Consider the following 16,507-nt stretch of genomic DNA (forward strand, 5'->3'; position numbering starts at 1 on the left):
GCCACTCAACGATTTTCACATTCTTGTTCTGAAGCCATTCCAGCATTGCTTTGGCTGTATGCTCGGGATTATTGTCATGTTGGAACCTAAATCTTCGCCCTCCAGTCTAAGGCCGTTTGCACTCTGAAGCAGGTGCTCAAGGATTTGCCTATATTCAACGTTGCCTTTATCCTTACCAGTCTCCCAGTCCCTGCCACTGAAAAGCATCTCCATTGCATGATGCTGTCAACACCATGCTTTACGGTAGGGATGGTATTTGATGGGTGATGAGCTGTGCCTGGTTTTCTCCAGACATGGCGCTTTGCATTCAGGCCAAATAGTACATTTGTCTCATCAGACCACAATCTTTCGCCTTATGCTCAGTCTTTTACATGCCTTTTTGCAAACTCCAGGCATGCTGTCATGTGCCCTTTTCTCAGGAGTGGCTTCAGTCTGGCCACTTTCCCATAAAGGCCAGATTGGTGAAGTGCTGTAGAGTCTTGTACTTCTGGCAGCTTCTCCCATTTCAGCCAAGGAACTCTGTCAGTCTCTACAGCACTTCACCAAGAGTGGTCATTGGGTTCTTGGTCACCTCTTTGACCAAGGTACTTGTTGCCCGGTTGCTCAGTTTGGTTGGACGGCCAGCACTAGGCAGAGTCTGGGTAGTTCCATATTCTTTCAATTTTCCATTGATGGAGACCACTGTGCTCTTGGAAACGTTCAACACTCTAGAAATGGTTTTATAGCCTATAGTTTCTGCTCTTACATGCACTTTCAACTGTGGGACCTTAGACCAGTGTTTCTAAATCATGTCCAAACTATATCATTGGCCACATGTGGACTTCAAGTTGTAGTGAAATATCAAGGATGATCAAAGGAAATTGGATACACCTGAGCTCAATTTGGATTGTCATAGCAAAGGGGTGTGAATACATATGTATATTTCCTTTTCAATACATTAGCAAACATTTCTAAAAACTTGTTTTCAATTTGTCATTATGGGGTATTGTGTGTAGATGGTTGAGAAAAAAAACAATTTATTATATTTTTTAATTCAGGCTGTAACAACAATGTGGAATAAGTCAAGGGGTGTGAATACTTCCTGAAGGAACTGTAGATGGATACCTACATGTACACCATTTCCCTTTGAAAAGTGGCTCCAGAAAAAAAAAGTGTCAGTCTAGTTCCTAACATTTATTGCATAAATACTTCTGTACATCAATTTTAATCATCATAAATCAACATGGAGGACAGAGTTTAACATCCAGTAATACTTCCACAAGATCTGTTTTCACAGCTTATAAAAAAAAACTACAACGACAGAATGAAGAAGAGTAGCGACAGTCTTATTCCTCCACTGCGTCGCTCGGCTGCGATCCCTTGGATTTCGCCTTCAGCTTTTCTGCATAAAACTTAAACGTCTCCTGGAAAGAGGGGATCAAAGAAGGTGGTCACCCGATAGTTACAGGCGAAGTCGGAAGTTTACATACACCTTAGCCAAATACATTTAAACTCAGTTTTTCACAATTCCTGACATTTAATCCTAGTAAAAATTCCCTGTCTTAGGTCAGTTAAGATCACCAGTTTATTTTAAGAATGTGAAATGTCAGAATAATAGTAGAGAGAATGATTCATTTCAGCTTTCATTCCTTTCATCACATTCTCAGTGGGTCAGAAGTTTACATACACTCAATTAGTATTTGGTAGCATTGCCATTAAACTGTTTAACTTGGGTCAAACGTCTCGGGTAGCCTTCCACAATATGTTGGGTGAATTTTGGCCCATTCCTCCTGACAGAGCTGGTGTAACTGAGTCAGGTTTGTAGGCCTCCTGGCTCACACACACTTTTTCAGTTCTGCCCACACATTTTCTATGGGATTGAGGTCAGGGCTTTGTGATGGCCACTCCAATACCTTGACTTTGTTGTCCTTAAGCGATTTTGCCACAACTTTGGAAGTATGCTTGGGGTCATTGTCCATTCGGAAGACCCATTTGCGACCAAGCTCTAACTTCCTGACTGATGTCTTGAGATGTTGCTTCAATACATCTACATAATTTTCCCTCCTCATGATGCCATCTATTTTGTGAAGTGCAGCAAAGCACCCCCACAACATGATGCTGCCACCCCCGTGCTTCACGGTTGGGATGGTGTTCTTCAGCATGCAAACCTCCCTTTTTCCTCCAAACATAACAATGGTCATTATGGCCCAACAGTTCCATCAGACCAGACAACATTTCTCCAAAAAGTAAGATCTTCGTCCCCATGTACAGTTGCAAACCGTAGTCTGGCTTTTTTATAGCGGTTTTGGAGCAGTGGCTTCTTCCTTGCTGAGCGGCCTTTCAGGTTATGTCGATATAGGACTCATTTTACTGTGGATATAGATACTTTTATACCTGTTTCCTCCAGCATCTTCACAAGGTCCTTTACTGTTGTTCTGGGATTGAGTTGCACTTTTCGCACCAAAGTACGTTCATCTCTAAGAGACAGAACGCGTCTCCTTCCTGATCGGTATGACGGCTGCGTGGTCCCATGGTGTTTATACTTGCGTACTATTGTTTGTAAAGATGAACGTGGTACCTTCAGGCATTTGGAAATTGCTCCCAAGGATGAACCAGACTTGTGGAGGTCTACCATCTGTGGAGGTCTTGGCTGATTTATTTTGATTTTCCCATGATGTCAAGCGAAGAGGCACTGAGTTTGAAGGTAGGCCTTGAAATACATCCACAGGTACACCTCCAATTGACTCAAATGATGTCAATTAGCCTATCAGAAGCTTCTAAAGCCATGACATTTTCTGGAATTTTCCAAGCTGTTTAAAGGCATAGTCAACTTAGTGTATGTAAACTTCTGACCCACTGAAAATTGTGATACAGTGAATAATCTGTCTGTAAACAATTGTTGGAAAATGACTTGTGTCATGCACAAAGTAGATGTTCTAACAGACTTGCCAAAACTATAGTTCGTTAACAAGAAATTTGTGTGATTGAAAAACAAATTTTAATGACCCCAACATAAGTGTATGTAAACTTCCGACTTCAACTATATATGGTAATTTAGCAGACGCAGTTCATAGTAACAGATATAGTCAGTATATGACAGGGAACAACCAAAACCAAAGTCTGTACAATCTACAAATTAACAGTGTGGGTGTGGACTGTGTTGGTGTATTTGTGTGTGTGTGTGTGTGTGTATTTGTGTGTGTATCGCAAATCGTAGCCAGGGCTCACTCCCCTTTCAACAAGTCCACCGCACCCCTGGGTCTAACTAATAGACTTCTCCATCCAATCACGGGCTCTTGTTTCATCTCCACATCCTGATTAATACACAAATACGGGATTTACACTTTTCCTCCCCTCCCACTAGTCCACCTAATTAAGCCCTGCTTTCAGGCTGAAAAAAGTGGGGCATTTTTGAGAAGGTGAGTGCTTTCAGGAGATTAACGTTGCTGTAACATTGTATATTCCCCTATTAACCGTGTAATTAAAGTCGATAAATAGCCGTGTTGGCGGGAGGGGCCTGACGCGGGCCGCGCTTCAAATCTCTCCTTATCTGCTCTCTCAGGAGACGGCTTTGTACTCCAGCTAGAACAGCAGTCTGAAAACAGAAGGGTGGAAGAGGGTGTAGAGAAGGGGGGCACTACCTGAGATTGGTTTGTTGAAACTTTAAAAGGTGATTTGAGAGCTCTGAAGACTGTTCTCAAAAAAAAAGGGGGGGTTATGTTTGACATTTCCCCCCCCCCCCCCATCTCTACTCTACTGTGGCAGTTTTGGAACGTGGCTCTACCTTTCCGACAGGTATTGAATTATGCAGTGAGCCTGTTCTGCGAGTTCTAGCTGCATCTCTGTGGGTGGGGGTGGGTGGGGCACGGCATCGACAGAGCTTGCTCTGCAGGTGTGTGCGTGTGATTGTAGGGCAATGTAAACAACTCAAGTGGTTGACCTAGTTAGTGAGAACTCCTGGAGTGCAGTGTGACTACTTTGGCTGATTGCCAATTTGCCGGTGTTGTGTTAATGTACTATATTGTCCGATGATTCAAGTGCTGTTAAATCCCTACCTCTCTTACCAGCTCATTACAGCCTCATAGTACACAACTCACTGACAGAATTATGTGCCAAACAAACCTATAGACTTGCACCTAAAAAACAAACAAGACCACTGCAATCAAAACAGATATCAGTGTAATACATAGTAATGTGTAGGTTATGACTGCAGGCATAATCCAATGCAAGCCACAAAAGGCCAGATAAAAGCAGAAACATGTAGAGCATGGAGCAGAGGCCTCCTGAATGGAGGCCTCGGCGGCGCTCAGAGCAGGCAGACTCCCATCAACACACACACCCTGACAGACATTAGGTCACCAGTGGAAAAGATGCCAACCCCAGTTAGGGCTGGGGTGTGTGTGGCCTGGTACACTGCGTGTGTGTGTGTTTTTGTAAGAGTGTGATTTGTTGTTCTGTAGCCCAGTAGACAATACAAGCCCTCAGGACTAGGACAGTCTGCTGGGTATGACACTGGTCAGGCTTGGATCTTCTTTCCAACAACCAAATAATATTTGTAGTCTAACATTCATGACAGACACACTGCTATACCGTTGAGGTGGCAAGCAGAGCAAAGTGTGTGTGTGTGTGTGTGTGTGTGTGTGTGTGTGTGTGTGTGTGCTCGCGCGCGCTCACAGGTGGCTCAGTAAAGGGGACGGTCTCTCCTGCGTTCCTGTACAGCACGGCAAGTCTCTTCAGACACAGCTCATCAGCCTCCACTCCCTCCATCTGCATCTGCTGGTACAGGGCTTTAGCCGACACCAGGTCGTTGTCCACACCTGGGTTTGTGTGGGATGCATTTGCAAGAGTGAGACAAAGTTGATGCATGAGGTCAAAAAGTGTTGAAGGAAAGAAGAACAAAAGCAGAAGACAGAAACATGAAAACAGTGTTAATATTACCACTGTTACCTCTGACCTCTTCATGACCACCAGGAGAACAGTGTTAATATTACCACTGTTACCTCTGACCTCTTCATGACCACCAGGAGAACAGTGTTAATATTACCACTGTTACCTCTGACCTCTTCATGACCACCAGCAGAACAGTGTTAATATTACCACTGTTACCTCTGACCTCTTCATGACCACCAGGAGAACAGTGTTAATATTACCACTGTTACCTCTGACCTCTTCATGACCACCAGGAGAACAGTGTTAATATTACCACTGTTACCTCTGACCTCTTCATGACCACCAGCAGAACAGTGTTAATATTACCACTGTTACCTCTGACCTCTTCATGACCACCAGGAGAACAGTGTTAATATTACCACTGTTACCTCTGACCTCTTCATGACCACCAGGAGAACAGTGTTAATATTACCACTGTTACCTCTGACCTCTTCATGACCACCAGCAGAACAGTGTTAATATTACCACTGTTACCTCTGACCTCTTCATGACCACCATGACCTCTTCATGACCACCAGGAGAACAGTGTTAATATTACCACTGTTACCTCTGACCTCTTCATGACCACCAGCAGAACAGTGTTAATATTACCACTGTTACCTCTGACCTCTTCATGACCACCAGCAGAACAGTGTTAATATTACCACTGTTACCTCTGACCTCTTCATGACCACCAGGAGAACAGTGTTAATGAAATAGTCAGGCAGAACAGCAGGCCTGAAGTACTTCAGAATGTCACATTTAGCATGCCACACTGGCTGAAGCAGAATCAGTCATTAGTGAACATCCTGTTCTCCAAAAACACCTCTCAGGTTCCAGCAGACGCCGTCTGCTCCCTCTCGCCTGATGCATATTTCATTTGCTAGCTAATGACGACTTAGCTACAGGCCAGCAAGCCGAATGACGCACCCTGCTTAAGTTGCCTCACTATAGCCTAGACAGGCCAGCGAGCCGAATGACGCACCCTGCTTAAGTTGCCTCACTATAGCCTAGACAGGCCAGCGAGCCGAATGACGCACCCTGCTTAAGTTGCCTCACTATAGCCTAGACAGGCCAGCGAGCCGAATGACGCACCCTGCTTAAGTTGCCTCACTATAGCCTAGACAGGCCAGCGAGCCGAATGACGCACCCTGCTTAAGTTGCCTCACTATAGCCTAGACAGGCCAGCGAGCCGAATGACGCACCCTGCTTAAGTTGCCTCACTATAGCCTAGACAGGCCAGCGAGCCGAATGACGCACCCTGCTTAAGTTGCCTCACTATAGCCTAGACAGGCCAGCGAGCCGAATGACGCACCCTGCTTAAGTTGCCTCACTATAGCCTAGACAGGCCAGGGAGCCGAGCACCTAACTGATATACTGAAGCTCATTATCCTGACCTGTGATTTGACTGTATCGTACAAAAAACAGTAAGCAAAATGACAGTAAAATACGTAAGTTGGATCATTTATATAGAATATTTCCTAAGTATGAGTGCATTATGTAAAATGCTCTAGTCTAGGGGTCGCCAGTATTTTTAGGGGACATAAAAAAACACTACAATTTGGAAATCTATTCCAAAGTATTCCCACGCATAATAGAGAGATATGTGATCGTATACAAATGAAAGCAATGTTTGAAATGATTATGTTCAAGTCAATTATCTGTTTGGGCTTCTTGCGTTAAATTTGCACTCTACAAGCTATTTGTAATTATGTTCCTGCCCCCTGACCATTCATTCAAGAAAAGAAACAAAGGTCCCTTGGCTGATTCTAGTCGATGATCTCTAGTCTAGTCTGAGCATGTCTTTACACAACGTTTTACCATAGCACTTCATCAGGTAGGGATACAACGTCTCCTTCTCTGTGAAGTCAGGGATGAGAGTCATCAGGGTCTTGATCTTGCCCACCTATAACAGATCGACAGAGTTAAATAGATGCCACCAAGTCATAACACTCCTTAAAATGATAATACTATATGCATGCAGGTAACCTAGCGAATAAGAACGTTGGGCCAGTAACCGAAAGGTTGCTGGTTAGAATCCCTTAGCAGACTAGGTAAAGAATCTGCCGACGTGCCCTTGAGCAAGGCACTTAATCCTAATTGCTCCTGTAAGTCTCTCTGGATAAGTGCGTTTGCTAAATGACTCAAATGTCAAATGTAATGATGATGCATTTCTCCAGGCACTTTAAATGAAGGCCAATAAAAAGAAAAGCGTTGGTTCAGATCTGACATAGTGAGGTTGAAGGAGATGGTGGTACCTGGCCTGGTTTCTGGGCCAGCCTGGACATGTAAGAAACCAGAATCTCCTTCTGTTCAGCCACAGCATTACAGCGCTACAGAAAGAGAAGAGGGACAGGAGAGATCAGAGTCATGACTAACCAGGTTTCCATCCAACCTTTTTATGCGAGTAAAGTACATGTTGGATAAAATAAAATGTTACGACAGGAGTGATGGAAAATGATCATTTAAACATTCCATAGGTCAACAAAACCCAATACGCTAGACAAGGTGGGATCTTTTTGTGTCTGTAAAATTAATTATGCGAGAAATGGTGGTGGATATAATAGCCATCATATTGAAGTAAACTTCAGGTCATGCGATATGGCGTGTGGTCCTCCCACTACTTGGGAAACCATGCAGTTTATTAGGCTACATGTAACAAGTTATGATGAACTTCACAGGGTGGTGAAAGAGCACGGTGATGAGCTTGATGCTCCTTTCCAATAAATATCCAGGCTTATTCTGGTGACATGATGATCGATGCTTGCTCTTATCCATATTCTCATCATGTAGGGAGCCTACCCATACTGTCTGCAATATGTTGGATAGAGCACAAGTGCCAAGACCAGTCGGCACATTCGCTATAGCGCATCATTTGTGACAAAACCATCAGTAGAGTTGAAAATGCGATGGAAACCCACGGAACTTGCTTTTTTGGTGGGGTAAATTTACCCGCAAAAGTTATTTTTAAGTGCACTACGTCGTCACACACAGCCTTTCCTCAACAACAAGCAAATTTGATGGAAACATGTCTCTGGTTGGAAAATGCAGGATTTTAGAATATTCGCCAATTGGATAGAAACCTAGCTAGTGACTGTGCAGAAACAAATGCAGACATGCAAATGTAAAACCACACACAGCAATTCAGGGACTTGTAAAAAGGGTACATGTACTGTAGGAGTACATCTGCTTGTGAACAGGGTTCTATTTCCTGTACCGTGAGTGTTTTGTGTCTTAAGTGTTTTTGAATTGCTTTAGGCCTTTTATTATATGCCCTGCACTCCAGATAGCGTTCTGCAGTTCTAGGTTCATTACACCGCCAACAGGGTGTCAGCCAGATAACTACTTATTTCTTTATCAAATTTAAAAATGTACAGTGCCTGTTCACTTTAAAGTATAATTATCTACACTTAGCAACATAAAGGGGCTGATTGGAATCTGTACTACGCTGAAGCATTCTAGGGGGTAATTTACTTCACCACCTTTACTTTCTGTCATTAGCCAATTACCAGAGGCAGGAAGTGAGGTAGGGGAAGTAGCTCTCATAACGAGGAGAGAATGAGTGAAACCAACCAAGGTTCAAACCTACGGAAGAATGTATGTAAACAGGCTCTTTATCACAAAGCAGCCATTTTAAATTCAGGGCTACGATTTAGAAATACTTTTTATATAAAACAATTAAGAGGGATTTGCTTTGGGCTAAAGATGTAACCTTAAAAAAAAATGGTAAGAAGTAAAGACTGAAAAGTGTGAGTGCCGCATTAAACCCTGCCGTGCTCTGAGTCTTCTCTGGGTTCAGTGGCAATGAGGTCACATTACAAGCCATTCGTGAACGCCGTGTTTCTTTCCTTGGGTGGAATTAAAAGCGACGGCCTCGGAGGCTTTTAACCGCAGCGCAGTGTAGCAGCGTATTAAACAGAGGGCCAGAGTCACTCAGCGGCAGAATGGCTTTAGTACAATCAGGCAATTAGAACAACACTCCTCCACTCTCCTCTTCTCTCCAGTCGCTCGCTCTCTCCGCTAGGACCCGTTTTATCCAGAAGCCAGACTGGCCGTGACGTAACCCCCTGTATCCCTGATCCCAGACGAGCATACTCCCTCACGGCTGCTTAAAAGCTCTGGATAAGCAGGGAATGTCAGAATATCTCTACCCCCAACCCCCCACCTCCCAGAGCAGGTCTAGGAGGACCCTGCCTCACTGACTTCTGGTCCGACTCACTTCTTAATGACTTCATTCAACACACTTGTCATCTGCCTCGTTAAAAGCTTTTCAGAGTTTAGCTAACAGTTTCTTCTAGAATAGAATTGTTCCTCCGTTACAATAAACCTGGAAGAGGCCTGCAGAAATACCAGCCAAGTTGCTAAATATGCTCAAGCAGATGCATATTACACGAAACACGGATTCTTCTAATTTGGCTTTAATTTCTTATGAACTTAGAGTAGTATCTGTGTTCATTTTCATGTCTCCGTTGGAATAAACCATCTTGTTAATCATTGAGCAGCAGTATAATTACATGTGAATTCAAGGGGAACATGATCTGGAGGGGTGTGGTAGCAGAAGGTCTCTTTTGATCCTTCTCCCTCTCAATGTTCATGTGGCTCGAGCTACATTTAAATAACATAACTGAGCAAACCGATCCATCTTGCATATTTTCAAAGTACATTATACTAATCGACATTTGTGATGCGAAGGTGATCTATATTTCAATGTGACTGAGGGTGATTTGAAGTCAAAGTATGCTAAATAACCTTTGCCTTTATTCAGATTGTGGATATATCGATATGTGCATGGAAATCAAAATATACTTATTAACACATTATTATACAACCCTTTTGCCTTCAGAACAACCTAAATTTGTTGGTTGTCAAAAGCGTTCCAAAGGGATGCTGGCCCATGTTGACGCCAACGCTTCCCACAGTTGTCAAGTTGGCTGGATATCCTTTGGGTGGTGGACCATTCTTGATCCACGTGGGAAACGGTTGAGCGTTAAAAACCCAGCAGTGTTGCAGTTCTTGGCACACTCAAACCAGTACACCTGGCACCTACTACCATACCCTGTTCAAAGGCACTGTTCAAATATTTTGTCTTGCCAATTCAATTGTCTCAAGGCTTCAAAATCCTTCTTTAACCTGTCTCTTCCCATTCATCTACCCTGATTGAAGTGGATTTAACAAGTGACAACAATAAAGCCGGGTGTAGACTACACAACTTTCAAAATGCTAAAAATGGCTGAGCCTCTTACATTAAAGGACCAGCTTTCCTGTTGTGTTATTCACACTAAACCATATGGGACAGACAGGGTGGTCGTGAGGGTTCGACACCACGCTGTCCCGTGAAAACAATGTGATGTGATTACACTTAACGTAGCTACAACAAGATCTGGCTCAAATCAGCCGCATACGTTTTCAGTCAGATATTCACGCTTGCCATTTGGAGTTCAAATATATAGCCAACATTTTGAATGGAATAACATTGCTTGTGAAACGTTAGAGCTGTAACGATTTGACACTTTGGCAAGAACAGACGCACACTAGTAGTGGTCATCGCTCCTGCTGAAGAGTCTCCACATTCTGGGTGATGAAAAACACCTCACTGGCTTCTTCTCCGGTGAGCTCTCATTGGCTATTGCTGATCAGCGTGCTCAAAACTTGTCGTTGCACATCTCACACTACAAGAGCACTGCAGATTTTGTGCCGATAAAATAAAATGTGTTTGAAAATATCAGGATGTCTGGGACTGCTCAAAGACGAGATTGGTAGCTCTCAGATTGAGTCTCTGACCCGCTCACATTAAAAGAGCGTTGGTGACAGCCGCGCGCCCAGAGTAGGCAACTACATGGGCATTTTGTCCAGGAGCTCAAAAACCTGTCTGGGACTGCTAAATCCGGGCCAAAATCGTGTTTGCGCACACATGAACAGACACACACAGAGAGAGAAATAGATAGAAAGCCAGCCACGAGAGCAACACCCACAGACTTAAGGAATAATAGCATTCACCTGGTCAGTCTATGTCATGGAAAGAGCAGGTGTTCCTAATGTTTGCCCACACATGAACACACAGAGACAGAGAAACAGACAGCCAGCCAGCCATGAGAGCTACACACAGAGACGAATAACTCAAACTGATTGAATGTAGTGACTGATGTCACTGGGTGAGTGGGATACGTACGGCCAGCATGAACTTGGCGTCCTCTACCATGTTAGCCTCCAGCAGCTGTAGGAAGAGGTCTGAAGCAGCTCTGTACGATGAAAAGTGATTTGCCAGCCTCTCTGCCATGGCACTCACTACACAGAGACACACAGACAGGGTCACAATCAACATAGATCTCACTCAGCAAGGTTAATGAGAAGATTGATCTGATAGGGTATACAGGCTGGTACGCTGCTTGCCGATGGTCTGTTCCAAGAGTATCAACTACTGCAGTAAATTCTATATGAAAGTGGGGACCGTGTTGGACATTAAAGACACTGTCTGAAGGTGGGCGGGTGAGGTTATACAGGTGTCTGTGTTCCTTACATTTATCCAGTGCAGCGCTGTTGTTCTCCTCCAACACCTTCCTGAAGACAAAGGCCATGCTGGCAGCCGGACCCTGAGGCCCATCACCCTGTGTGTAGACAGCCTCCAAGCCCTCCACTGCAGAGTCCAGGTCTCCACTGACAGAGACAGAGAGAGAGACAGAATATAGGCATTTCGCTAGGTCAAAAACAGAAAAAAACAAAGACTCCAATCTCTTCACTGAGAGCTCAATGTATCCGCTGGGGGAAGTAGCAGCAGCAGAACTTTCTGGGAAAGAAATAACCAGTAAAACACGACAGTAACGGAGACAGAGCGGTCGATGAGGGCATACAGGGAGGTATGATTAAATATTCTCTAAATATGCGAGGAGCATCCCCCTCATCATTCGTCCAAACACAGAAAGAGAAAAACAAAGTGCATCAAACTATAATCGGCTGCATTAGCATTCTCTCCGCTAACAGTGGCGTGGGGGTGTCATCCCCGCCTAGCTCCCAGGGCCAAGACGCAGGAAGATAGGATAGCGGAAGTGAAAAGGCGCTCATGCCCGATTGGGCAGCACTCCCTGCTCTCTCGCCTGCCTGGGCCTGTCAGGAAGAACTCTGACCCCACCCCCAGCACGATTGGCCTAAACAGCTGTGACACGTGCGGGGCGGCACGATTTGAGCCGAGCTGACTGGTTAAGAGGGAAGGGTCCAGAAAGGAGCGCCACATTTAGAGCTGGACCTCAGTAAATTATTCAGACTCAGTCACAGCGATCACAGTGGATTCAGGCACAGATGAAATATTCATGTGGGCTGGTGGAGAAGGAGAGGAAAGGATGTAGAGGGAAGGGGGAGAACTAGAGGAAGGGAGGAGGGAGAAGGGTTAAGTGTTAGCTTGTTGGGGTCCCAGGTTAGGTTGTTCATATTTGGTGAGTTTAGCCTATTTGGTAGTGGCAACCTCTTCATAAACATTCCTCTGTGTGATCACATCAATGTTAACCGGGACATTGTGTGTGCTGTATTCTCCTAGGGTATTGTTAACCCTCTGGGGATTGGAGGCCAGGGTATTGTTAACCCTCTGGGGATTGGAGGCCAGGGTATTGTTAACCCTCTGGGGATTGGAGGCCAGGGTATTGTTAACCCTCTGGGGATTGGAGGCCAGGGTATTGTTAACCCTCTGGGGATTGGAGGCCAGGGTATTGTTAACCCTCTGGGGATTGGAGGCCAGGGTATTGTTAACCCTCTGGGGATTGGAGGCCAGGGTATTGTTAACCCTCTGGGGATTGGAGGCCAGGGTATTGTTAACCCTCTGGGGATTGGAGGCCAGGGTATTTTTAACCCTCTGGGGATTGGAGGCCAGGGTATTTTTAACCCTCTGGGGATTGGAGGCCAGGGTATTGTTAACCCTCTGGGGATTGGAGGCCAGGGTATTGTTAACCCTCTGGGGATTGGAGGCCAGGGTATTGTTAACCCTCTGGGGATTGGAGGCCAGGGTATTGTTAACCCTCTGGGGATTGGAGGCCAGGGTATTGTTAACCCTCTGGGTATTGGAGGCCAAGGTATTGTTAACCCTCTGGGTATTGGAGGCCAGTGTATTGTTAACCCTCTGGGTCAGGGAGCATCAACTGGATTAAGCCGGAGGCCAATTTTTTCTTGAGCGGATGGTCGTGCAGCCGGAACATAATAAATTGAAGCCCAAACAGATATATGACTAAAACAATCATTTCAAACCTCAACTACATTTGCGGACATTGCCTAGCGTAGGGTGCTGACTTTCGGATGGGACGTTAAAACGGCTGTCCTGACTGGTTATTCAAAATCCCATGAGATTAGGGTAAGATTAGGGGTTTTCACCCCGGTGTCATGGCTAAATTCCCAACCTGGCCACATTCCATCATGGTTACCTGATCATCCCCCTCATTCCTAATTGGCATACAGTGCATTTGGGAAGCATTCAGACCGTTTGACTTTTTCCACACTGTTACATTACAGCCTTATTCTAAAATTGATTTAATCTGTTTTTTTCCCTCCTCAATCTACACACAATACCCCAAAATGACAAAGGTTTAGACATTTTTGCAAATGTATTTAAAACAAAGAAATCTTAAATATCACAGTACTTTGTTGAACCACCTTTAGCAACGATTATAGCCTTGAGTCTTCTTGGGTATGATGCTACAAGCTTGGCACACCTGTATTTGGGGAGTTTCTCCTATTCTTCTCTGCAGATCCTCTCAAGTTCTGTCAGGTTGGACGGGGAGCATGTTTGACCAGGTTCAAGTCCGGGTTCTGGCTGGGCCACTCAAGGACATTCAGAGTCTTGTCCCAAAGCCACTCCTGCGTTGTCTTGGCTGTGTGCTTAGGGTTGTTGTCCTGTTGGAAGGTGAACCGTTACCCCAATCTGAGGTCCTGAATGCTCTGGAGCAGGTTTTCATTAAGAATCTCTGTACTTTGCTCCGTTCATCTTTCCTTCGATCCTGACTAGTCTCCCAGTCCCTGCCGCTGAAAAACATCTCCACAGCATGCTTCCACCACCATGCTTCACCGTAGAGATGGTGCCGGGTTTCCTCCAGATGTGACGCTTGGCATTCAGCCAAAGAGTTCAATCTTGGTTTCATCAGACCAGATAATCTTGTTTCTCATGGTCTGAGTCCTTTAGGTGCCTTTTGGCAAACTCCAAGGGGCTGTCATGTGCCTTTTACTGAGGCGTGAAATCTATCTGGCCTCTCTACCATAAAGGCCTGATTGGTGGAGTGCTGCAGAGAAATGGCGCCGACAGAGGGCTGCCTCGCTTCTAGCTCTTTTATGTATTACTACTTACATTATTAGCCCAGATTTGTTTTGTGTTATTACATACAGCCGGGAAGAACTATTGGCTATCAGAGCGGCGGTAACTCACCAGCACTACGACTTCCCCGAAGCGGATCCTTTGTTCGCACCCCCCAGGGCAATATCCTGCTAAAACACTTGACCACTGATACGCCAACTTCCGGGATGCCTACAACGCCCTCCCCCACCCTCCTTTCGGCAAATCTGACTTCGACTCCATTTCGCTCCTCCTTTCCTATAGGCAGAAACACACAGGAAGTACCCGTGCTAAGGACTATTCAACGCTGGTCTGACCAAATCATAATCCACGCTTCAAGAATGTTTTGTTCACGCGGACTGGGATATGTTCCGGTTAGCTTTGGAGAATAATATTGACGAATATACTGATAATGTGACAGAGTGTATAGGAAGTGTATAGGAGATGTTCTACCAACTGTGACTATTAAAACCTACCCTAACCAGAAACCATGGATAGATGGCAGCATTTGCGCAAAACTGAAAGTGCGAACCACCGCATTTAACCTTGGCAAGGTGACTGGGAATGTGGAATAATACAAAGTGTTGTTATTCCCTCCGCAAGGCAATCAAACAGGCAACACGTCAGTATAGAGATGAGACAAAGTGGAGTTGCAATTCAACGGCTCAGTCTTCAGACAATTACGGACTACAAAAGGAAAACCAGATGTCTTGCTTACCGACAAGCTAAACACCTTCTTCGCCCGCTTTGAGGATAACACAGTGCACCGTTGCGGCCCGCTACCAAGGACTGTGGGCTCTCCTTCTCCATGGCCGCTGTGAGTAAGACATTTAAGCGTGTTAACCGTCGCAAGGCTGCCGGCCCAGACGGCATCACTAGCCGCGTCCTCAGAGCATGCGCAGACCAGCTGGCTGCTGTGTTTACGGACATATTCAATCTCTCCCAAACCCAGTCAGCTGTCCCCACATGCTTCAAGATGGTCACCATTGTCTTCTTCGGTACAGGAACAAAGGTAACTGAACTAAATGACTATCGCCCAGTAGCACTCACTTCTGTCATCATGAAGTGCTATGAGAGACTAGTCAAGGATCATTTCACCTCTACCTTACCTGACACCCTAGACAAACTTTGCTTACCGCCCAAATAGATCCACAGACGATGCAATCGCCATCGCACTGCACACTGCCCTATCCCATCTGGACAAGAAGAACACCTATGTAAGAATGCTGTTCATTGACTATAGCTCAGCATTCAACACCATATTACCCTCCAAGGTCATCATTAAGCTTGAGGCCCTGGGTCTGAACCCCGCCCTGTGCAACTGGGTCCTGGACTTCCTGACGGGCCGCCACCAGGTGGTGAAGGTAGGAAACAAGACCTCCACTTCACTGATCCTCAAGACTCGGGCCCCACATGGGTGCGTGCTCAGCTCCCTCCTGTACTCCCTGTTCACCAAGGACTGCATGGCCAAGCACGTCTCCAACTCAAATCATTAAGTTCGCAGACTACACAACAGTAGTAGGCTTGATTACCAACAATGAGGGGACAGCCTACAGGGAGGAGGTTAGGGCTCTGGGAGTGTGGTGCCAGGAAAATAACCTCTTAATCAACATCAACAAAACTAAGGAGCTGATCGTGGACCTCAGGAAACAGCAGAGGGAGCACCCCCCTATCCACATCGACGGGACCGTGGTGGAGAAGGTGGAAAGCTTCAAGTTCCTTGGCGTACACATCACTGACAAATTTAAATGGTCCACCCACACAGACAGTGTGGTGAAGACACAACAGCGCCTTTTCAACTTTAGCACGCTTGGCACCTAAAAGTCTCAAACTTTTACAGATGCACAATTGAGAGCATCCTGTCGGGCTGTATACCACATGGTACGGCAACTGCACCGCCCGCAACAGCAGGGCTCTCCAGAGGATGGCGCGGTCTGCCCAACATCACCGGGGGCACACTGCCTGCCCTCCATGACACCTATAGCACCAGATGTCACAGGAAGGCCAAAAAGATCATCAAGGACAACAACCACCCTAGCCACTGCTTGTTCACCCCGCTATCATCCAGAAGGTGAGGTCAGTATAGGTGCATCAAAGCTGGGATGTTTGTCCTTCTGGAAGATTCGCCCATCTCCACAGAGGAACTCTAGAGCACTGTCAGATTGACCATCAGGTTCTTGGTCACCTCCCTTACCAAGGCCCTTCTCTCACGGGCCGGCAAGCTTTAGGAAGAGTCTTGGTGGTTTCAAACTTATTCCATTTAAGAATGATGGCGGACACCGTGTTCTTGGGGAC

General features: G+C 45.6%; 1 protein-coding gene across 1 annotated transcript in view; it reads right to left on the minus strand.

Annotated features, from left to right (window-relative positions):
• Positions 1-1,158: 1,158 nt before the first annotated feature.
• lrpprc (leucine-rich pentatricopeptide repeat containing) overlaps positions 1,159-16,507 on the minus strand; it is an 81,029-nt gene continuing 65,680 nt past the window's right edge. The window contains exons 33-38 of the mRNA XM_014179970.3: positions 11,426-11,562; positions 11,078-11,193; positions 7,167-7,241; positions 6,730-6,814; positions 4,654-4,796; positions 1,159-1,403 (exon numbers count right to left, since the gene is read on the minus strand). Coding sequence (XP_014035445.1) covers positions 1,326-1,403; positions 4,654-4,796; positions 6,730-6,814; positions 7,167-7,241; positions 11,078-11,193; positions 11,426-11,562 — 634 coding nt within the window. The 3' untranslated portion in view covers positions 1,159-1,325. The remainder of the gene's footprint in view (positions 1,404-4,653; positions 4,797-6,729; positions 6,815-7,166; positions 7,242-11,077; positions 11,194-11,425; positions 11,563-16,507) is intronic.

The sequence above is a fragment of the Salmo salar genome, chromosome 28 (genome assembly GCF_965601325.2).
Source record: "Salmo salar chromosome 28, fSalSal1, whole genome shotgun sequence".
Classification (NCBI taxonomy): Eukaryota; Metazoa; Chordata; class Actinopteri; order Salmoniformes; family Salmonidae; genus Salmo; species Salmo salar.